General features: G+C 41.6%; 1 protein-coding gene across 4 annotated transcripts; it reads right to left on the bottom strand.

Moving 5' to 3' along the window:
* Nucleotides 1-2,421: 2,421 nt before the first annotated feature.
* On the bottom strand, nt 2,422-23,240 carry LOC121612148 (ras-related protein Rap-1A-like). 4 transcript variants are annotated; one of them, XM_041944869.1, is made up of 8 exons: nt 23,169-23,240; nt 16,886-16,974; nt 16,020-16,088; nt 15,643-15,699; nt 14,761-14,901; nt 10,214-10,357; nt 9,793-9,923; nt 2,422-4,052 (listed from the first exon to the last, which is right to left on the bottom strand). In XM_041944869.1, the coding sequence occupies exons 2-7, from the start codon at nt 16,940-16,942 to the stop codon at nt 9,834-9,836; spliced, it is 558 nt and encodes a 185-aa protein (XP_041800803.1). In that variant the 5' UTR covers nt 16,943-16,974; nt 23,169-23,240; the 3' UTR covers nt 2,422-4,052; nt 9,793-9,833. The 4 variants fall into 4 exon arrangements, with proteins under 4 accessions (XP_041800803.1, XP_041800809.1, XP_041800804.1 ...); XM_041944875.1 differs by having other exon boundaries at nt 16,886-16,979; nt 23,169-23,215; XM_041944870.1 differs by lacking the exon at nt 23,169-23,240 and adding an exon at nt 20,393-20,540.
* Nucleotides 23,241-23,427: the final 187 nt, after the last annotated feature.

Below are 23,427 nucleotides of genomic sequence, written 5' to 3' on the forward strand. Positions count from 1 at the left end.
TTCAGTTTCACGTTAAGCTTTAGTTGATGTTGGGTAAAAAACACCATCCCTGCCGACTGACTGCTGCGTTGCATCATTTAGGCTGAGGATGTCACAGCCCTGCTTAATCTTGCTGCTTGTGAGATAAAACATCAACAAATATCAGTGCTGCCAACATCAGCTTCAGCTCCTTCAAAGCTTTTAGACCTCTGCTCAAGGATTATATCTGCTAATGTTAAATGTTTCTTTAAGAATCATCACATTTCTATATTGTCCATCGATGAATGTCTTTCTCATGATGTTGCTCCTTGTGATGGTTTGAATGAAAAGCCGAAAGCTGGAAGCTGCAATAATAACTCAGCTGTTGAAGTTCTTTATGAAACTCTCTTTGTGCATTGGGTATTATCTTACAGGTAAACTGCAAGAAGCAAAATCAAAGTAAGTAAGTGGACTGAATAACACATTGCTTGAAACTAGACGTTCCAGAACTATAAAGCTGTTTCACTGACACTGACAAGTACAAAACTCTTGGTAAGAAAAATCTTGATGAGTGAGTTCCCAGTTCAGTTGTCCAATAATTTTGCTTATATTAAGTAATATTTCCTCCCATTTTATTGCTTTTTTTCTTATTTTTGAGAGCTCATGAGAGCTTGCAGAGTTGGGGTCATTCCAAAACTGTTGCCACACACTTGGAAGCAAGCATGAGATCAAAGCATACAGACATATGAGGAGAAGGGTGTCCACTTACTTTTGGCCATATTGTGTAACTCACTAAAAGGGCAAAATATTAAGCTTCTTGTGCCGTATCTATACGAGTGAGGATCCCATTTTGAAAGGCCCAGAAAAAGAGCGCTTTGATTCGACTCAAGCCCACCTGATACCAAACACCTTCCTACTTTTCCGAGGGGACCTGGAGGAGCTGAAGGAACATCAGACCGGGGGTGTCTGGAGGACGACAGCAGGCATTATGTCACAGTGAGGATAATGAATGCAAAAGTGTTTTGGTATTACTCCGCTTCTCAGCCACTAAAGGGATTAAAGCCCCGATCAAGGCTGCAGTGTAGGTGATAAGAGTCAAAAACAAGAAGAAGAAGTGAGTCACACGCTCTAATCCCTTCTCCACCGTTCTCACCAGCAGACGTTTAGCAGCCTCCTCTGCTTGACACGTTCCTCCTGAGACATAAGGAGCTTAGATGATGCAGCACATTTTTTTTCTCTCCTAGGAAAAAAAAATCTTAACTTGAAGACATGCTTGTGGCCATGGCCTGCCTGGTTATTTTGACTCCTGACAAAACACAGACACTTCCAAAATATGACATGCAGTACGTAATACCAGGAGATTATTTGCCATACATTTAATACAGAGGTAGCTATCCCTTTAACATCCCTGGCTGTGTTAGATTTTTGTGGGCAGAGCTGTGAATCAGTGAGCAGTTTTATGGCACCACCGATTGTTTTTAATGATTTTTGCATCAGTGAGCTGAAGCGTCTTGATTTGTCAAGTATTTGATTTGCCAGGTCAGCTAAGAAATTCATTCTTTTTTGTTTTGTTTAATCCATAATCAGCTTCTCAACTGATTTACCATAAACTATATGATATCACTGCACAGCGATTAGTGGATTTGTTAAGCAAAATGGCCACAAAATTGTGCAAATTTGCTGCTTTTCTCTCCTTGCAGGATCGTAAATGTATTGCCTATACGTTTTAGACAGTTGGTCGGACAAAACAAGTGATTTCAAGACATCACCAGGGATTATAGGAAGCGCCGACTTGCAACCAAACGATGAATTGATAATAAAAATAACTAGTGGTTGCAGCCATACACCATGTACGTAATATATAGGGTGATAGAGGATTTTATCTACTCCTAATAGGCAGTTATTTAGTAATAGGCAGGCAACCTTTAAAGCAAGACTATGTAACTTTGGATAAACAGCAGTCATTGTGAACACTAGCAGGAATTTCAAGCCAATGCTAAACTCTAAGGCACAGTGTAAGTAAAGAGCATACCAGACAAGATAAGGCTGTAACAGCGAAACCTCTGAATGTATGGACTGTGAATAAGAATGTTTTACTGCTTATAAACTCACATTTTCATTTCTAAAAGGAAGAACGTGGCCTTTCTTCTTTCAAACGTTACACAGCTTCGTTTTAAGACTAATTGTACATCACATTTGCATCTCCTGGTATGAAAACATAATCTTATGTAGTATAATAGTTACAGTAAGCATGTTTTAAACATGCAATTTAACATGAAATCAAATCCATCACTGCTGTTTCAGGATTCAAGAAACACTCTTCTGCTGTTTCACCCAACAAAAATGATGTTAATTTTATTCAATGTAGCTTCAAGTTTTCATCTATTTTCATTTTTAAATCCTCCTCGCTTTCCATTGCACTTTGCACTGGAAATCAGTAAGAGAAGATTACACAAAATCCTTTTTCAGGTGAGAAAGTAAAATTAATCCAGGCTGTGGGGGCTCAGTGTACAAGGCACCAGAAACACTGTGGTGGGCTTTGCATCACATACAATCCTTCCTTCTTCCAATGCTGTTTTTGTATGGAGAATAATCATGAAAGAGGTGCACTAATTTCATTGTGATTGATTGTCCCATTAAGCCACATTATATAATTTACTCCTGCCAGGCAGGATTTGAATCAATACACTTTGAAAGCTTCCCAGTGAACGTGTGAAACACTTCTGCTCACATACTGACACCTAGTGGTCAATAAAGGTAAGGCATCAGATGTAACGTAGAGCATGATGAGCTTAAACAGGCTGGTTGTACAGTGCATATCCTGTAAGACAACTGTCCTCTCTGTGCCATCAATGAACAAACTGATTTCATTGCTTACACTCAATAATAAACGAGACCTAACAAAATGTCCCCAAGCAACTCTTGTATTTGTTCCATGTTAAGTTTCCAGCACCCTCTAAACACCTTTTAATTTCACTCCTCAAATAAGTCAAATCCACTTTGGATAAAAGTTTAATTCACAAAAATACATTGACCAGTATAATGAAAATGTACTAAAATGTACTTTAATAATCCATAAAAGCTGGAACATCATTGACAGAAAAACACAAGAAGCATTATTAGAGTTGGTTTAGTATAATATATTTCAGCTTCAAGAGACATAGAAATCAATCCTTATTTTTCCCCATATTTCTTCTATAAAAGACCCATTTTTTTCTGAAGCATTATTATGCAAAAAATGGCATTAGAATATATTATGGGAGCTATGAAATCCCAGTGACTGAGTATAAAATTAAGTCACATCAGAGAGAGATATTCGCAGAAGAGTAGTCCATGAGGAACAACAGGGCGAACAAAGAAAAAAATATATAATAAAAATAATAATACATATTATAGACCTTGATCTATCATCACTGACATGACAGGCATGGAGAATAGGTGTATGGCTATAAAAAAATTCTCACTTTTCCACTTGATTTCACTTGAAAACATCTACACTGAATAACTGATGCATTTTTTTCATGCTCGTTTTTGAAGAATATTTATAATCATACAACTAAAAGAGGTCAACTTCCATGTCTTTCAAATACGATATTGATATTGAAAAAGATGAAAAATACTGAATCCAAGTTCTAACTTTGTTTTCCTTCTTTAACGCTGTTATTTTCTTTTTGTTAAAACTGTCAAAAAATGAAAATAAGGGGCTGCTCTCTGGCCACGTAGGCGGCTCATGGACAATTTTTTTAATACGCTCAGAAGCTTTTATCATCATCATTATCATCATTAGTTTGTGGTGTTGTTTGTTGGTGCAGAAATGGAGACTGTCCATTCAGGGTTCACACTGAAACTGAGACACAGAGGAGGGTCCTCGGAGGCGAGAGACCAGAGTCTTCTCTCTCTCTCTCGCTCTTACTGTCTTTCTTTCTCTCTTTCTTCTCTCCATTCTCTCTCTCTCTCACACAGATCATCCTCGTCTTTGATAGGAGCAGTTCAGTCAGCTGATTCACCGTTTATGGCTGATGGAGGGAGGGGGGTGGGGCTGTTGGAATGCTGGCACGTTCCAATCAGGGCAACAGTTCTTCATTACAGCATTTCTGCAAGACAGCACAGAGGTTAAGTCCTTGTTTCATACCCAGACTACAGTTTCCATAACACCATCTGCAAGTTGACAGTGCCCTCTGGTGGCCGGTCAATGACCTGACATGTGTAGGAGGAAAACTGAGGAGGAGAAAACAGAAATGTGTCATGCATAAATGTTCCCAAGGTTCAAGATGTGGTCTCAGCAGGGGTCTTCACATGGGTCAGTTACCAGCAGAGGCAACGCATACACATATTTTGTAATTGTGTGTTGATATGTGTAAATGAAGTGTATAAAAAGATGTGCCAATTACCACAATACCCATACAACAAGGTCATGACATGGATTCAGCATCGATGCAGATTAGTGTGATTCTATCTAATGTTCACATTAACCACATCTGTGTCCGTTTCCAAATGTGCACTAATTAACTAATTATTGCAATAGCAGGGACAGAATTTTAGCGAGTTTGAAAGACAAGTAATAAAAGATAAAAATGGCTGATTCTAAATGCATTAAGTTGCCTGTAAGTTTTTAAATAAATGTTTCAGGAGTGTCTTCTTCTGGAGGAAAACAGATTCAACTAAAATGAGCTCAGTTCACACACAGGATCCCTCCCTCTGATCTTTTTAAATAAGCCATATGAAGTTGCCTATTGAGCACCTCTAGGGTGCTTGAAGAGTTAGATATCTATCCACTTCCACTTTCCCCATTTAAGTTCAGTCACATCTGACTTCCTGCTCTCTGACTTATTCTGTGTTTATGTTGCAATCACGTCACATGGGATGGAGTCCAATGTTGACGACATGAAGACGGTTCTATGATTGGAGTTCTTTGTTCATCGTGTGTTTGTTTTTTTGAAAACTTCTGTAGTTTCCCAGTTATAATCATGACTTTACAGTTGACATGAAAGCAATTAGAGGTCAGAATATCTTAGTTTCAATATCTCTAATATGACAGCTGGACACTGAGAGCCACTGGTGTGCAGTTCAGTGTTGTCTGATCAAGTCCGCCTGGCGCTCCGACAAAATATATGTCCTGGAAGTGCATGCCCGGCTGGCTCTCTGAGTGGTGGCCATGCTACCATCCAACTGGGCAGTGAGGGCATGTGACTGGTCTCTGGGTGCCGAGGTGGACGTAAACCAATAGACACAGCTTTTCACAGCAGACACACTGACTTGTGATAGCTACAGAGCACAGATGTTATTAACAAGACTAATGATGGCTGCATTCCATTTAGACGCTCCAGGTCCAGGGCAATGCTCTTATGCATGCTCACTGGCATGACCAACTGGGGTATTTAAATGGAATGCAGCCATAATCAGTGTCATTGGTTACACCTGTGCTTTGGCTGCTGTGATACGTCGCTTTGAAAAAGCTTTGTTTGAGCGTTTAACACAAACGTCCCAGCAGGAGCAACATCCAGGTTAACTTCTAGACTTCAAAGATCAAAAGACAACCCAAAGCGCAATTACCAGGTCTATAAAGCCTAATGGCAAAGCTACGTGTTGTGGTGATAAAACAACATGTGAGCACAACTGACTCAACACTGAGCAGAGTTAAACACTGAGGGGGAAAAAGGGGGCACCTGTTGCTGTTGGTGCCCAAAAGAATACATGTCCTACAAAGACCAGGTTTGAAAAAAGTGATCACAAGTTAAAAAATAATTCAAATACTATTAGTCCACACCTTAAGAACCAATATACCATCCTATCAGGTATCAGCTGTCTGCCACTTCCTGTCCCAGTGAATACAGTAATGGCTAAAATCACAGACTGATGGATCATGAGGTCAGCAAACTGGAAAGTGACCATGTTGTACAAAGTGAAATGTCCCATTAACTCTCTGTCCTGTCTGAGGCTGGCACTGTAACCCCTCTCTCTCTTTCTCGCAGTGTATGAGCTGGTGTGCTGTGAGCAGTGGAACAGTGGGGCTGTAATCCCATTAGTGTTGGTTCATTGGGCTGGCCGGCGTGTGAACGGGATGGGGGGGCAGACACCGCCCTGGGGCATGCTGACAGAGGCCCCACTCTCACACAAACTGGACCACTAACTGACCAACACAGATGGATTCAGATGAGGAACGCAGTGGGTGGTTTTGCGGCCCTGATGTCTGGGCTGGACACAATGGTACTGTCTGTTTCCCTGATCCGGTGTTATCAGTAATATCACAGTTTTATTTCCCCCCACCCCCCGCACTTTAAGTTAAAAGTAACTGAAGGAGGTAGATATAAAATCTCTGCTGTTGGCTATGCTTTACTGGTTTGGCAACAGCTTTGTTCTGACATCACATCTGAGCTCTTCTGAGCAACTGCACAACAAAACTGATGAAAAACTCTTGTAAACTCTGGGCTGTCCAGCTACACCCATTTTAATTTCAAAACAACAAAGAGACCCTACGATTGACACCAGACCCACACTTTTTATGTCACATCTGTACAATTTTAATGGCCACAATTACAACTGCATATTGTCACATTCCACTGCACTCCCTCTCCGTCCTACTAAACTCGTGTTTTCTTGCACATAACGTAATTGTGCTGTTATATTTTGTACCCATTCTTCAAAGCAGGGGCAACAAAAAGGCAGAGGCAATAGTTTCTCTCATGCAGCAATACCTAAGTGCTGATCTAGAAACAGTACAGATTAAGCAGAAGTGGTTCTTGTTTGGATACTGCTAGCTCCCGACAAGGAAATGTTAAATCTAGAGAGTATATTTACCATGATCTTGTGATTACACCAATGTGATATCAAGCTGGAACTGAGAAGGAATTGTACAGATCTGTGTAAAGAAAATATTTGTCCACTCAGATAAGCGTCAGCTACACGACAACACCCCCTAAACAAGGCAGAGAGTCAGCGTGCTGCTCCAGGACGCTTCAGCATGACCGACACCCGCAGGAACAACAGCTCGTACTGAACTCCAGTTTAAAGTGTCCCTACTCATCGTGCCACCCTGCTGCCCATTAGTTTCACCAACCAAACAGAGTTGGGGTGAACACAGCGCTGCTAAAAATTCAGACAGGGGCTTCTGTATTATCAACAAAGACACAAAAAACTGCTTTCCAAAGATTGACAGCAGGGTTTGAACTCCTCTGTGAAGCTCTTTACTTTAATTCTTTACACAACCACTTGACTTGTAGAGCGTGCAGCCGAGTGAACCCCATAAACGCTTTGAGGAGACGCTGTCGGCCCTCTCTGCCTGCCTTTGAAAGCGGCTATAAACACATTTGCCAACACATCCTACAACATAGTTCACTCCAAGCACAGTGAGCTCTTTAGACCTACACCTTCAATGTTTGGAAACACTGAGGCCCTACTTAGTAATCTCCACGTGAGGCTGGATGCACATCATGAGATCTCACAAGATTTGCTCAACTGACTGAAGCTAAACTCATCGTTCAAAGGAAACTTGCCACATCAGGGTGGAAACATTCTCACTGTGACCAGCGTGAGTTGGTGGGGGACTGGTTAACTTGGGTTGAATCTTATCGGGAGTGCAGAGTGACCTCTGAACTATGGTGGGTTTTTCGTTAAATATGACCATTGGCTAAAATTAGAAGTGGGCAATATATTTACTGTGAGATGACGGACATTTGTTTCCCTGCAGCGATTATGCTACATCACTTAAATCAAGGAAGCTCTAGCCTCTCTTATGCCTGCCTGTTTAAGGTCTTCAAGGCACTTTAAGGCACTGTTACAAATCAATAAGCATGACTGCTTTATGGTGATTTTTGCATGACAGGACTTTTGCACCAATGTCATAAAGTACGTTTACACTAAAGCTGGTTATATAATTATTTAGAATTGCTTCTATGCTGTATTTTTCACAAAATATGCTACATCACAATACATAATGGGATTGCACAATGAAAGTTGGCATATCATGACAGAAGATCTTGTTCACATTGACAACCGCCAGCTAAAATAGGCATACATAATCTTTAACTATCTTTCTTAATGGTAATCATACCACGGATATTTGCTAATCTACAGAACTGAATTCTACCATTCCAGTTTTCTTAAAAAAAAAAAAAAAAACATGCTAAAATGACAGAAAATTTTATGAAATTCTAGATGACTGTTTGTTCTACCAAAAAAAAAAAACCCTTTCTGTTCATTCCTGTAAGGGTCACTGTAACTTATAATAATAATAATACTATTTGTATAATACTGTGATATCAGGACACTGTGATATTTTCTAGGACACTTATCGTACTGTGAAAATTCCATCCCGTTGCAGCCCTAAAGGCAATTGTAGAAAAATGACCTGGTAATTACAGCAGAAGGAAACCAATGCAACCAAAAAAAGGACTCCAAGGACTGTCAAGCTCCAATCCAACACCTACTATGGATGAAGAATAATTGGGACATCACGTACAGTACACATCAGTAAAGGCCAATCTAATATTGAATAGACAAGCTTGTCTGTTTAGAAGGATTGACAGTAATAAGCAGTCTGGTTTACCATGAGTGCCTTTTTTCAGACTTCCTCATTACCAGCATCCAGGCAAACTATAAAAAAACATTTAGAAAGAAAGAAAAAAAGAAAAAAAGAAGAAGCGATTCTGATTTTCCTGTTAAATAACGTGATGACAGATCAGGATTTCCTCAGACAGAAACAGCTGCTGCAGTTTGCTGAGGCCATATTTAAATCTACCCATCACACAGTGACTCATTCATTCAACAGCAATGAAGATGAAAAAAGAAAATGTTAATGAAAGCACTTCACACTTTTGAAGTGCTGACTCAGGGGATCTTGGCCTGTCCAGAAATATTTACTGGAACTAATCAGCATCAAAGAAATGTTTTTACTGTCACAGGCTGAGAACCGTAGTCACTTATGGAGAGAGACATGTCCCACACATACAGTACACTGTATGAAAAGGATGTCCGAGTGATCTGTTGTCACATGGAATAGTTCCTCTACAGGTAACAACTCCATTTTAAATCCAGGATACAGAAAAATAACACTGTCACCACCACCAATAAGATAACCTGGAATAACCGCAAAAAAACTGAACATTCTCTGGGTCCAGTCAGATAAATCCAGTTCAGCTCAGGTGTTAAATGAGGTCTGTTCATTTGGAATAAACTAGCTTTGTTGACAAAGCAAGCTAACTGTTTTTCAATTTGCGCAACACTTTCCCACTTAAAGTATTTGTTGCACCCCCCATCTGCTTGGAGGGGGGGGCTCTCTCTCTGAATTGCACCTCTGAAGTTTCTCCAATTTTCCTTGCATGCTCAGGTTTAGATCTGCAGCGATTAGTCGACAGATCGATTAGATGATCGAGTAAGTAAGTTAAATGCCGGCTATTTTGATAACAGATTAATAGTTTTAGTCATCTTTTCAAGCAGAAATGTTGGGGTTTGTCTTTGACATTTTATAGACTAAACAATTAACTAATTAATCATGACAATAATCTGCAGATTGATTAATAATGAAGAAAAGCATTAGTGACAGCCCTGCTCAGGTTCTTCTACAGCTCAAGAAGGTAGGTACAGTAACCACTGCTGATACGATGTAATATTAGGCTATACAGGTAAATTTGGTGCGACTTCGCTGCAGAAAAACAGACTTGTAACAGACAGTGATGAATGATAAGCTACACCTAATCTAGCTAACATGACAGAGGAAGATATTATGTGACACTAATTAAGCTTACAGCCTGTCTATGCATCGTGATCTCAGGAACATGTCAGCTACCGGACCTTTATGACTAGGCACATGTGTTATGACATTTAAGACACACACACCTGGCTCAGAGCTGCTGCAGGGGCTGGTGGGGGAGGGGTCTTTAAAGCAGGACACAGTTGGATTTCTTTTTTGCCTTCTTCTTTTCCACTGGCGTTTTCCTATTTATCTGTCTGACCAGGTCATAGAAGATCTGTGAAAGGCAAGGGGAGCAAACAAAAACTGTCAGTCTGTGATTGAACAGAGGTAAAACCATCTATTTTTCATACAAGGCGGGTCCTAACACACTGTGGCAGCTTGCAAGCAAGCAAGCGATCACCTGAAGCCACATCACTAAATGGATTGATGTCACTGCTTACACACAGCAGGTTTAATGAGGGTGTAGCGGGTATAATCCAGCTGAGCTCATTACTAACTGCATCTTAGATAACCATACTGGTTTAGAGGGAGGGTCCCCAGTGGTTTGTTTCTGTGCGTACTCACATCGAGGACGTTGATCTTTGACTTAGCAGAGGACTCTAAAAAGGCACAGTGGTTCCACTGTCTGGCCAGGTTCTGGCCCTGCTCCTTCCCCACCACACGCTCATCCTCCAAGTCGCACTTGTTCCCCACCAGGATCATCGGCACCTGGGGACAAGAAAAAGAAGCAAGTGGGTTTGTGACTTGGTGTTATAAACATTAAGGCTTGACTCAATATATGCAACCAAAAATACATTTTTTTTCCTCTTTGAAAATCTGAATTTATATTACATTGTGACAAAATATATACATCAATAAATATAAAATTGTCAGCACCTACAGAAGAAAAACAAGAGGTTTGAAGCAATGAAAAATGCTAATGAAACACAGATGTGTCTCACATTTATTTGGAGTGGTAAGTCCATAGGTTCATAAAGTAAGCCCAGAAAAACAAATAGAGAAAAAGAGGGAAGAGGGGGCACGCAGACGGTAGAAAGGAGAATAAGGAAAAGAAGGGGTGTTTTGAGAGAAAAGTGAAACCAGAGATGGGATTCAAGAAATGAGACCAATGTCAGTTGGAAAGTGCAAGTTACAGCAAAGTAGCATCAGAAATATTTTTGATACTAATGCCAATACGATAACCAGGTTTCAGTAGGAATTCCAAAAATGAGACTTTTCAGACACACATGAAAAACATGCTATTCTTTCAACAAAATGATCCAGAATTTGCTTTAAATGTGCATTTTTTTGAGTTGCATGGAAAAAAAGGGAATAGAAAATGGCAGAAATTCTACATTAAGTTTGGATACTGCAAAAACTTTCAATACTTCAGGGAAAGGAAAAGGGGGTATACCAAAGAGAAGATACAATGGAAACTGATGAAAACAGACATGAATAAACCAACTACCCTACAAAAGATGCAAGAAGGGAAAAATAAATAATAAAAAAGTAGCGAGGAGATAAATGTTGGAGAAAGTACAACAACTAGTCTAACTGTGTGGGCACTACTGGGCACACTGGTGACTACGTTGGACACTGGGACTGGGAGGTGGTGAGAGTGATAACAGCAATATTGGTCAACAAATGCTCAACTAATGTGCATCCTCAAAGTACAAGAGTGGATCCATGATTATTAACAGCCAAGTAACTGATTCATTTCAGTTTGACACCTGCATTGGAGGGTCACAAAGAGGATCAAGAAAATCAATCTATCCCTGTGGGAAGGCAAAAAAGAAGAAAAAAATGATCATTTAGGTAACAAAACAGTGACAAGACAGATAAGAGACCCAATGTGAACTTGCAACGAATGCAGTCTCTTTTGGTTTTGTTTCCTTTCTGACCCAAACTGAGAACACAACTACCAAAAAACACAACCACCGACATGAAATGCAGCTGGTTTTGGAATCTCCCAAATACCCAGCACTTCTTCTTTTGTGACCCGAGTCAGATGTTTTAACAACCAAGGTCAAAAAAACAAAAACTCTCTGAGGAAGACAGAATATTCTGGGCAAAACTTCAGGCCCAACTGTCACAGTGGGCAGAGCCGGGGCAGTCAGGGTGTCGGGATGCGTCTCATCCTGCCTGCTGTTTCCTGACCGTCTATCTAGGGAGCATGCTGGCCCGGAGGAAGTCATGGCAGCCCCGCCCAGCCGGGATAACATCGCTTTCCTTCCTGAATGTTTTCGAACATTTCAGCTGGATTTCCATGCTCTGTCTGCTCTCTGGAATTACATGATAGTGTGAGTGTGTTGGTGTGTGTGCTTGAATTCATTCAGCATGTGGTGTAATTTCACATTTAAACTTAGCCTTACTGTACCACCCACTGCAAAACTGCATGAAAACAGAAAAAGGCTCAAGACTTTAGCTCAGTATTTTGTCTCAGGTTCACAGGATATTTGTGTTTGTGGTGCAGCTTAACAAGCAATCAACTAGTGGAAAATTCTGCATGCAGCACAACAGGCGCCAATAATAAATCAGCTGGGGAAATCTATTTGTGGTGGGCCAGCAACAAATAAATCCATGCATGGGAAATCCTGCAGTCGCTCCCTTCTCCTGGTCCCAGAAATGGCCCCCAGACGTGTCTTGTGGATCTGGAAAAACTGCATATTTGTAAGCAACGTCGTAGTACCCTGACATGCACTAACTTGCTCAAACTACCTTTGCCCACCCACAAGTTAGTGTTCAGAGGTCGTTTTTGACAGGGTTATGGCCCAGCTCCTGAAGGAAATGTCATACTTTTGAAGGCATAGTATGAATATTCCAGGGCCCTTTTTTCTTTTCTCTCTCATTCGCTCGCACTCTCTCTCTGGGCTGTGAGGCAGACGACAGGAAACTGCGATGTTTAGATTAACCCCATGGAGGTTGCTGCTTGATGTTTGATATCCAAACAAGCCCCTCGCACTGGACTGCTGAACGACATTTCTCCCAAGGGGTCCTGGGAGAACCAGCGGTATGCCCTCCTAACACAAACTCTGAGCCGAGCTGGGATGAAAAGGATGGAGAGAGGGATGGTAGGATGGAGGTATGCAGGGAAGAAAAAATGTTCAGTGTCAGCAGCACACGAGGCAGCATTAGCCTACTGGAGGAATCCAAGCAGCCCACAGAGAATCTGTTCAGACGCTGTTAACATGCTACAGACAGGTCCCGTCCCGCCCACAAGGCATGCTAGAGATTGGATTGTGGGGAGCACAGAACAGGGGAGTATAGAGCAGCTTAAGTGAATGGAGCCAGTCGTTTCAAATGGGGCGGTGAGTCACAAGCATGGAGTCAGGCATTAGTACCATCCGAGTCACACAAGCAGAGACGGAGATGGCCCGGAAAAGTCATAAGACCTCTCTTACATAAGAAGTGTGGAAGGAAGTAAGAGAAGTGAGCTTTTAATACGCTGGTGACTGCTCACTCACTCTGTTCTTCACTCCTAACGACTTTTTTAAGGAGATGGCCCTACTGTGTTCAATGTACAGTCATTAAAAGGCTTTTTAATTGAGCCTGGCAATATTAAGCCTGTCTGTACATTTTGCCAGCTTTGCAGTAAATGGTGCGCGGAAGAGCTAAGAATGAGAACAGCTGTAGCAGCAAATAGAATGTCTACTTTAGCTCTGCAATAGCTCAAACGCTTTCTTCAAATAAGAAATCTGTCCTCACGGATGAAAAAAAAAAAAAAGGAAAACATGTTAAGCATTTCCTTTGGTCGTGCATTCCTGCAAGGGGCAAAGAAAGATAAACAGATGTCACGGCCATCAGAAGTAAAGGCTTAAATCACCGGTGGATTGATAGCTGGCAGAGTGGCTGTAATAGCCAGATAAGCATAAAAGTTAAGACCGGGGACATATTCAGAGAAAGCACAGTTTGAGAGGAAAAGGGACATCAACTGTTTTCTTGCACTTTGAGGAGCCACTGATCCTGCACTCCATCTGTTAGCCTGAAGCTAACCTCAGCTCCCTAACCACGGAGGCTCTAATGAAGCCCCACAGCCTCACGATCCAGTGTGTTTTTGATGAGCTGAGGCTTTCCTTGCACATCATCCCTGACAGTCCAATCACCCGCACAGAGTGCCAGACCACAGTGAGACCACAAGGCAGGCCACAGAGAAGAGGGGGGGACAGAGCAACAGGCGTGGAAAAGGCCAGTCAAAACAAAAAGCACAGGGGGGGTATACTGGCACAGATAGGGAGGAAGGGGAGCAAGAAGAAGACTAATGAAACATGCAATAGAACATGAGTAAAACTTCTGCAGCAGGCTGCAGAAAGGTTTTCATATGGTTTTGACAGGGAACAGAGAGAGAGAGTGAAGGAAAGAGTGAGGGAGAGGGTTATGGTAACATTCATTCCCTCCAGAGATCACCAAAAAAGGGCATCTTAGATCCTGCTGACGCACTGCCCCAAAAGAGAGGGGATGGAGGGCTTGCTCGCTGAACAGCCTCAAAGTTTACTAGAGATACAGAAAAATGGAAATGCACTTCGAACAAACACCACAAATAGATGAGACACAAAGAGATGACACATCTTCGCTTCAGATGCACTGTTACAGATCCAAGCTGAGAAGCAGACTTGGCGGGGATAGCCACTGTTTGTAGAAAAAGCAAGACTAAGGGTTGGACATCCCCTAGTGAGACAAAGACATTCCCCTACTTTTAACTGGACTCTGTTAAACAGATGAAGTAATCAAACTACAGGGACCTGCATGGCTGCATTAGCTAATGCTAAGCTATGTACAGTGTACAAGTTCCATGGAGTGCTTTCTCATTGTTTTCACTCTACAGACGGCACAGAAATAACACCGCGACACCACCTGCATTATGTTGAGGTAATACAAATTTGTAATTATCGGCATAAGATGCAGCGATGCAATGTTGAATGGTATCCATAGCAACAGTGCAATCAGGTTCGGAAAAATGTAGGCGGCTGAGAACAAGGAAGTGTGGTGCTTATTACCTCTCTGTATTTTTTTTATCACTGTCTATGTTTCTACAGTCCATTCAACCAAGTACAGAATAAAATAAGTTGTGTGAAAATGTGCAAGAGTTGATGTAAACATGGTTTTAGGTCTAAGTGTGCAGACTGTATACTTACATCCTCTGTGTCCTTTACTCGTAGAATCTGTTCTCTCAGGTCCTGGAGGTCGTTGAAGGTGGACTGTGCTGTGATGGAGTATACCAGGGCGAAGCCTTGGCCGTTCTTCATGTACAAGTCCCTCATTGCTGTGAACTGCTCCTACACAGCGGGAAAAACACAAGAAGAAGGACAGGCCATTAGCTCTGTCATATGTTCTCTGCTATTTCATACTGTTGAACATTTAACTTAAATGTACATTGCATACGACAGGTAATTTGATTGGGGTGACCTCTACAGAGGAATTTTGGGTCTTGGTCAACCTTTTCTACAGTACACTCACGCTATCATGCAGTGTGTGGATAGCTATTGCTACATGAACAAAACTTTGAGTCTATAGGCATGCTAGCAACTCTGTGAGGCAGTACTACATGCTAACATTTATTAATGAGCACTTAACACAAAGTACTGCTGAGGCTGGTATGAAGGTCAGTAGTTTTGTTGTCATTTGGCCATCAACTGAAGTTTTGGACAAACATTGAATTTAGGATGATACAGGATCACTTAATAAGTTAGCTGATCCCTTAACAGGAGCAAGACAGTCTGCACCTAATATAATAGCAACCAAATGAAAGGTTGTTGAGACATTTCACTCAAAACCACAAATGTCAGCCTGATGGTGGCGCTAGAGAAAAAGTCATCAACAAAGTCAGTTGAATTCATTCTCTGGGGATCATGAAAGAAACTTTCATCCAAAGTTTGTGACATGTTTTAGTCTGGACCATAGTGGTGGACCGGTCATCTGACCACCAAAGGTCACTGTTCAATACAGTACCTCAGGGGTCCTTATACAGAGCAATACAGCAAATGGACAGAGATTTCAGTGGCATGGAGTTCACTTACTGTGCCTGCTGTGTCGAGAATTTCAAGCATACATTGTTGCCCATCTACCTCCACTTGCTGTAAGAGAAAGAAAAATGGTCAACAGGCACATCGTATTCCATATTTTAAAATACTGCAAATAATAAAAACCAAGAGAGACAACTAACATGAAGGAGAAGATGAGAAAGAAGCAAGAGATAATAATATATGTTAAGACAGAGAGGGAAAGAAACGAAGAAAGAAAAACAGGAGGGAGAGAAACAGAGCGATGAAGTGAGTTGGATGAGAAAAAACAAGAGCACATTATCATGACGTGAACCTGCAGAGCAGCTGCTAACAATCAGCTCATTCCAGTCCGGCACTCTGCCTCTCCCTCTCCCCACTCAGGGGACACTCACCTTTCTGTACGAGTCTTCTATTGTAGGGTCATATTTTTCCACAAAGATTCCCTGTACAAACTGAACTGTCTGTAAGAGAGCACACAGAGCAAGCCAGCGTTAGATCAATGCGGTCTCCCGGCCATGAGAACAATTACAACAACTCGGTGGGACACTGACAAAGAGGATGGTCATAATATTGCACGTCAGATAGCCGGGATAAGACAAAGTTCAGCTGTGCCGAATTTTATTGACACCCCGGATGTGCATATGCAAATGAAGAGTCTGAGTAAGGGCTGTGCTACTTTAGGCACTGTGCTTAATGGTAGGTTTACATTGGGGGTAGGCTGAGTCCATCTGATAATATCTTAAGGTCTAAACATATCAGGCTGCCAGGTTGAAGGATTAACCCGACTTCGACACCTGGTCGAAGTTAGCTCAGCAAGGCATGCAACATTTCACAGACTTTCATAGCCTCCTGACAGCCTTGTAATGACAACAGCGTACATTAAAGTTCAGGATTTTGTGTCTGTTCTTCATCAAACCAAATGAAAAAGATGGAAAAGTGAGTTTATGTATTTGATCTACCCAATGGGATTTGGCTTTCAATTATTTTACTTAAAACAGGTGACTTCCATATCAATAATGTGACACATGTCGGTAAGTACAAGCATGTTGCCCATAAATACTTAAAGCAAAAAAGTTTTCAGTAAAAAAAATGAGGAAAAGGATAGTTTCACATGTGTACAAACAGTTTTCTCCAAAGAATTTGATGCAAAATGGGTTTTTTTCTGTTTAAATAACAGTCCTACAAAACCTTCAGGAAACACACTACAGAGGTGTTAGAGGGAAGGGGGGCAGGAAGGGGTCCAGGAAAGAATACTCACCAGAGCAGACTTGCCCACACCTCCAGAGCCTAACACCACTAGCTTGTATTCACGCATGGCGGGATTGCTTCACCGGACAGCCCAACAATCTGCACTGGACAAATGGGGAAAAGCAAAATGAGACAGACAAAATGAGAGAGCTGCAAAAATCAAGAAAAGACTCAAACAACAACAAAACAAGATCTAACTTTCTTTTCAAGCAAAACAAAACAAGTCTGGTCTCTGAGTTTTTCCTCTCCAGAAAGGAAGGATTCTAGTCATTCCTGGAGGTTATGGACAAGAAGCAGCACAACAATGGAGGGAACACCCATAAGTGGAGCTGCTTCAGGGTGGAGGAGGTGAAGAGTATGTGACCCCTCTCTTAACACAAACCAGCTGTGGTGTGTAAGAGTGTAGGGGGAACTGAAGGGGAGATGATACATGAGTCTGGCAGATATTCCTATAAATGACACAATCTGGCCTTCACACACCAAAACACACCCTGCTGTCAGACTATTTAGTCACCCACTCATTCTTTAGTGTTGTTAAACAGCAATATGTTATTAGCCTTTTTCGACTAATGACAGAAAACAGCTGAGGGAAGTGGAAACTGCGATGGGGAGGAAATTGTGAAATCACTGGAATATCCCTTTAAGCGGCACAGGCTTCGAATCGTTGGCACACATTGTGGCGTAAAGTCAGTTGGGTTAGCCAACTGGGTCACTACAAGTTGGGCTACAGAGACGGAGAGGCTGCTACAATGATGTTTAGTTGTGGCTGGGTGATGTGGGGGATTTCTGATATCTCATCTCCCTTCAATCAAATTATATTTCTGCAGAAGTCCAACAGTCAGGAAGAGATTGATCTAAACTATGAAACAATGCTGCCTTGTGAAAATCATCTCCAAAACATCAACTTACAAGAGCAAAGAAAAACTGCCTTAAAGCCCATTTTATTTGGTTAAATAAACAGAGCTTATTTTCTCAACCCATAAAGAAATACTTAATATTTCAGCCTTGGCAAAAATTCACACTGCAAAGTAGTTTATCAGAAAAAAAAAATAATGGCCAAGTTTTTAAAAATAAAATGGTAAAGTTCTCTGGTTCCACCTTCTCAAATGTGAATATTATTTGGTTTCCTTAGTCTTCTATGACTGTAAACTAAAATTCTTTGGGTTTTAGACTGCTGGACGGACCAAACAAATCACCGTGGGTTCTCAAAATGTTTTTAAAACATTCACAATTTCTGACATTTTATAGACAAAATACTTATCTATGAAATTATCATTCATCATCAGTCTAATCTATAATTAAAATAAACATATGGTGCCGCCCTACTTCAGTTCATTATCATCAAATTTGGAAATATACAGTTTTCACTGGTATGAAATGTCATGCATTAAAGTTTGTGATCATTTTCCCCTTAGCCACTCCTGCACTGAAAATAAAGATTAGCAGATCAGAGTCATAACAGTATTATACTAAACTGCAGCATAGACGTTTTCAGCAGCATATACCAATCGTCATCCTTATGCCTAATTGTACCGCATTTATCCAATTACTGATAGAAAATGGAGCTGCAGCTGTGCCCAAACTTTCTTAGCGGAAAAAAAGAGATGGCATAACACCAGGTTTCATTGACTGCACAGCAGAGGACTGTGATCTGGAAACCAGAGGATTCAACTTTACGGTCACGGGTTGACAAGTGCAGCATGAGGGTATCGAGGCTACGCTGAGAAAGTGGCTTATGTTAAAGTCAGGTCTCAAGGAAGACAGTATAGCTTTGCTTGATAATCAACTCTTTCTGCAAACCATGAAAAGCTAATCACCAGCCATTCTGGGAAGCAGATGATCCCCTCCTACACTGTTCTTTTTACAGTACACTCCATCGAAATTCTCAGTGGGGTGGGCAAAGGACTAAGGACCTCCAACTTCAATCACAAGCAGTGACCATGTGGGATATGAAGCCTGGACTGTGAATAATTCATACTCACTAATCCTCTACACACAAAGAGAAGTTCTCCTTGCACGATCAGTGAGGAGCCACTGGGAGGAAAAGAAAAAAGAACAGAGTGCTATGCAAAGAGTCTCTGCTGCACGCTCATGTAAACATTCAAGTACAGAGTCAAGTGCATGCACAGTGTCACATATACGATGTCATACGGACAATGTCACACTTAGATTTAGGCTAGGCCTCACTTGTCAGCTATCCACACATCATGGTTTTTGTATGGACACTATGGACTGACCCTGCTAAGACAGATGATGTCGGTAAGCCGTTCTGTGACAGCGGCAGTTAGATTATTTGACTGCTTCAGAGGTTGTTATGGAGGACATCCGCTCTTCCAAAAAGTGTACAGTCAAGTTCTATTTCCTTTTTTAAGGATGAGCATAAATGAGGTACATCAAACCTATCAATGAGAAACTTGATTTCCAATCTATGTTTAGGCCCCATAGCAAGTGTACATCTAAGGCTGATTGTTTCGTGTTTTTTTCATAATATAAAAAGGACTGGATCAGTTTAAACTGATTCACCTTCATTTTGAAGGAAATCAGTTGGAGGCTGCACTCTTTATTTCAGGAGGAGGGGGTGCCTCCATATAAAATCATGAGGGAAAGCCTGTTTCTACACATTAAAAAGTAGTTGTAGTTCTGCTAAAAGGGCAACTAGTGGGTTTAAACACTTCTGGTTCCTTCGCATACAAGTAGCAGCCAGCTCAGTTACCTCTATGTCAACACCCTTGGGATGATAAAGTTTCTTTTCTTATAAATTACATATGTTTTAAGAGTGTTGGCAGTTTTCAATTAATTTACTTCAAAGTTGGTTGTTTTCGTATTAACTTGTACATGAATGACAACTGGCAGGGAAGATACGGGTAAGCTGATGACGAAGCTGAACTTTTGCATACAAATAAAGGCAATCGAGTGTGGAAGTCGAAATGCATCATGGAGCATTAAAGCACTTAAAAGGCCAGGACTGTAAGCATGTCTGAGCTTGAGTAGGAGTGGAGGACACAATTTCTCAGCTCGAGTGTGCTAATTCATGTTCTTGAGAATAGCAAAGTGATTGTGCCAAGACACAAATGCCACCCTCCCCAAATCAAATTAGTGAACAACACCAATCTCCTTTGAACTAATTTATTACCGAGCTTTCCACTCATAAGTGCCACCTACAAACGGCTGAACAAAGCGAGGGACATGACAGAAAGGGATGCTCTTGCTATGACACCTCATCTACAAAACTTTCATACCAGGCACTCTGCACACAACGCTGCACTCTCTCAAGCGCCTGCCTACACACTCACGAAACACGCAAACACACACACACACACACACGGCCATTTAAGGACATCTCGCTTTAAAACCAAACCCTCGTTCCACTGCTCTCAACTACACACTGTCATTCCCAACAAAACAAACACACCACTGCCGTTACTCTGCTCTCGTAGTAACCCCAGCAAATAAGGAGTGAGAGAAAGCCACATGCCACAGAAAACATGCTCCACCATGACATCACTGCATCACTCACCCTCTATGGCCAAAGGTATGCATCCATCTAAGGCTGGAAATTGGACGAGCGAGCTGCTAGCAAGAACATGCAGCGAACGTGTCTGGATAAACTGCGTTTCACACAAGAGGAAACTGAAATAAGAGAGTAGGAGGCTTCACAGCTGAAACACAACATTCAGGATCCACTATTTCCTGGTCGAGTGAGGCTAATCCAACAGCGGTGAAGCTGTCACAGCTCCTGACTCAGCAGGATGGTGTGATTGACAGCTGCCCTCTGTATCTTCCACCAAATGCGGATGGAGAAAATACACACATCCGTTGGTTAAGCTAGAAGCATGATATGGACTCTTGTGACATCTCATTTGCTTGTGTGCTGGCCCACATGACAATTACAGGAGCTACACTGATAAGAGTAAATATCCACTTGAGGTTTAGGGATAGAAAAAAAACAGGGTGAGATAATAGTTCTTCTGGCGGTGTTTTTTTTTTTTAATGCTGATAAGCTCCTGGTTACTCATTACCTCCACCAAAACCACAGTTCACATCACTTGTTCACGTTGAGATTAGCATACGAAAACCACCAATGAGAATAACCCAGAAACTCCTGAAAGTACAAAACCTGCAAAGCAAATGATTTAAGCTAAGACGACAGAGGGGTAACGCTTTATTTTACAGTCAAATTATTCCCGACAAATATCCTAATAGTGTCTTGAAAATTTCCTGAAAAGAACTACATTAGTTGGAACTAATTATGGGAAAAAACTTCTGAGACTGTTTAGTTAGATGTGTTGATTTTAAAGACAGCTGTTCAAATCCAAAGGAATTTCCATTAAAGTGCAGCTTCAATTAAACCCAAGTTGAAATGTATTCATTATTTATTTTATTTCAATTTATTTTAGCATTGGAAACATAATTCTTCATATGTTAAGATGCATGATTGCCCATATTTAAGACTGGCTGGCATAGCAGTTAATTGGAATTAATTAATTGGAAGTATACCAACTGAACCCTGTCACTAATTTAACCTATAATTAGTGCCAAATTACATTGTTCTTTCTAGGAAACTTCCTCAAAAAGTAGGAATTTACAAGCCTGTAAAGTAAACCATTACCACCTGAGCTTCAAAAAAATAAATGCTGTCACAATGGCAACTACTGTAATCGTTTTACTTTTTTTGTAGAGCCGATCTTCACATGTGATAACACTGCATTAAATTTGTTCTAGGAATCAGACTCATGAGTAATGAGGATGCTTCTGATGTCAACCCTTAAGGGAAAAGATTTATACAGTGACATTTTTAGATGTCTGTGAAGGGCAAAACTTCAACAATAATCTTCTCAATCAAAATTACACCTAAAGAAAAAAGAAAAGGACTCAGAAGAACCAAGCTCCCATTATCTAGTTGCATAGTTCTTGCATCTCTTCATGACAACCCCGAATGCCCCGATGAGTCAGAACAAAACTGCAGGCCAGCACACAAAATTTCACTGTGACTTAATTATGACAAAGATCTGTAACTGCCAAACACCATCAGCCCAATGCATCTGTGTCACTGGGGCCTTGACCTGTAACCACATCCTCTTTCCAAAGCACAAGAAGGCTTCATGCTGATAGGATGGAAAAGGAGTAGCTACCTACTAAAATAGTCTCTTCCAGTCTCTGTTCCTGTTCAAGACTCCAGACAGAAGGCTTGCTTAAAGAGGGGGGGGGGGGGGCTCTATCTCCTCATCAAACCTGGGCTACGAAGGGATTCAGGGCACAGGATGAGGCAGACGTATCATTTCAGTTAACACAGGGTGAAAAATGCACCTTTGAGACAGTTAACCTCCTTGCAGTACAGTCTACTCCACTTGGAAACTGCAATGATCTGTCATTAGCAAAGTTGACGTGCTGTGTGTTTATAGTCTGAGTACACACCTTTCCTGTTCCACATCACTCTACCTGCAACAGGCTGGCATAGAGCTTGGACCCAGACAAGAGAAAGTCATTTGAGCTGTTGGGTTATCTCACTGTGAATCTTACCTAATTTGCTTACGGCGGTAGCATATGCTTATCACTCCAGGTCATGCTAAGTCCCTGCAATCTGTGGCTCTGACTATACCACAGAGCAGTAACTAACACTCCGTCGATGCATGATCATTGCAACCTTAGCCTACATAACATTAATCAAAATCTGTTCAAATCATAAACCCGCTTACAAATAAATCCTTAAAATACCATAATCTTTAATCCAGGCAACTGGGACGATCATCTGTCCATAAACAATCTAGTTTCATAACAGCAACTACACTAAGTCCCGTTATCAAGCTTGTTAGCAAAATGCCGCTAACTAGCTAGCTTTAACTGCCTGCGACGGGCCGCCGACACTTCACAACCGCTAGCCGCGGCTCGTTAGCAAGCAAGCTAGCTAGCCGACACATTCCTTTCCTCGGCGTATCATCAAAACACAGCTAGGTTGTCAGAAACACGCTGCAATCGAGCGCATTTCATAGCTCAAACGTCAACCGGGCTTGGCAGCTTTTAAATCACCCCCCATTACGGTGTATTTGCTCGGGAAAGACACAGCCGAATTGCTAACGTTACCTGCCCTTCCGCCTGGCCTTGACTAAAATGGGAGTGCACACTCGGTTTTGTACTTGCGGACAATTCGTCTCATTTATCCGACATATGTAACACACGCCGTGCGCTCCGCAGTGACTGCTTATAACCCCTTAAGTGTCGACGCGACGTGCTCCCACGCAAATGAGTTATTTGACCGCGTTTAGCATCTAGTAAAGTTTGGCATTTCCACTCACCGTTTCTCGCTCGCTGTCTCTCGCCGCTCCGCAAGTGTCAGTTTGCCTCCGGCCTCCGTGCGCAGCAGACGTCACTCCCGACTATTTCTCATTTTTCTTAAAAGGGCATGACACATCGGCCACTCGTCCCGCATCATTTGCATGATAACGGGATGCACAGTAATGATGAGTGTCAGCACAAGCACATGCACACCTTGTTTTTATTCACTGTTTGTAATACATTTCAAACCAACTGCACATTTCTTCCAGGACAGATACT

This window comes from Chelmon rostratus, chromosome 2 (genome assembly GCF_017976325.1).
Source record: "Chelmon rostratus isolate fCheRos1 chromosome 2, fCheRos1.pri, whole genome shotgun sequence".
In the NCBI taxonomy this organism is placed as follows: domain Eukaryota; kingdom Metazoa; phylum Chordata; class Actinopteri; order Chaetodontiformes; family Chaetodontidae; genus Chelmon; species Chelmon rostratus.

Excerpts from the sequence above, each read along its gene's own strand:
- LOC121612148 (XM_041944869.1), bottom strand. The coding sequence starts at position 16,942 with ATGCGTGAATACAAGCTAGTGGTGTTAGGCTCTGGAGGTGTGGGCAAG. Across the intron at positions 16,089-16,885 it reads GTGTGGGCAAGTCTGCTCTG|ACAGTTCAGTTTGTACAGGG; the intron begins GTGAGTATTCTT and ends GCTCTCTTACAG. Across the intron at positions 14,902-15,642 it reads TTCTCGACACAGCAGGCACA|GAGCAGTTCACAGCAATGAG; the intron begins GTAAGTGAACTC and ends CCCGCTGTGTAG.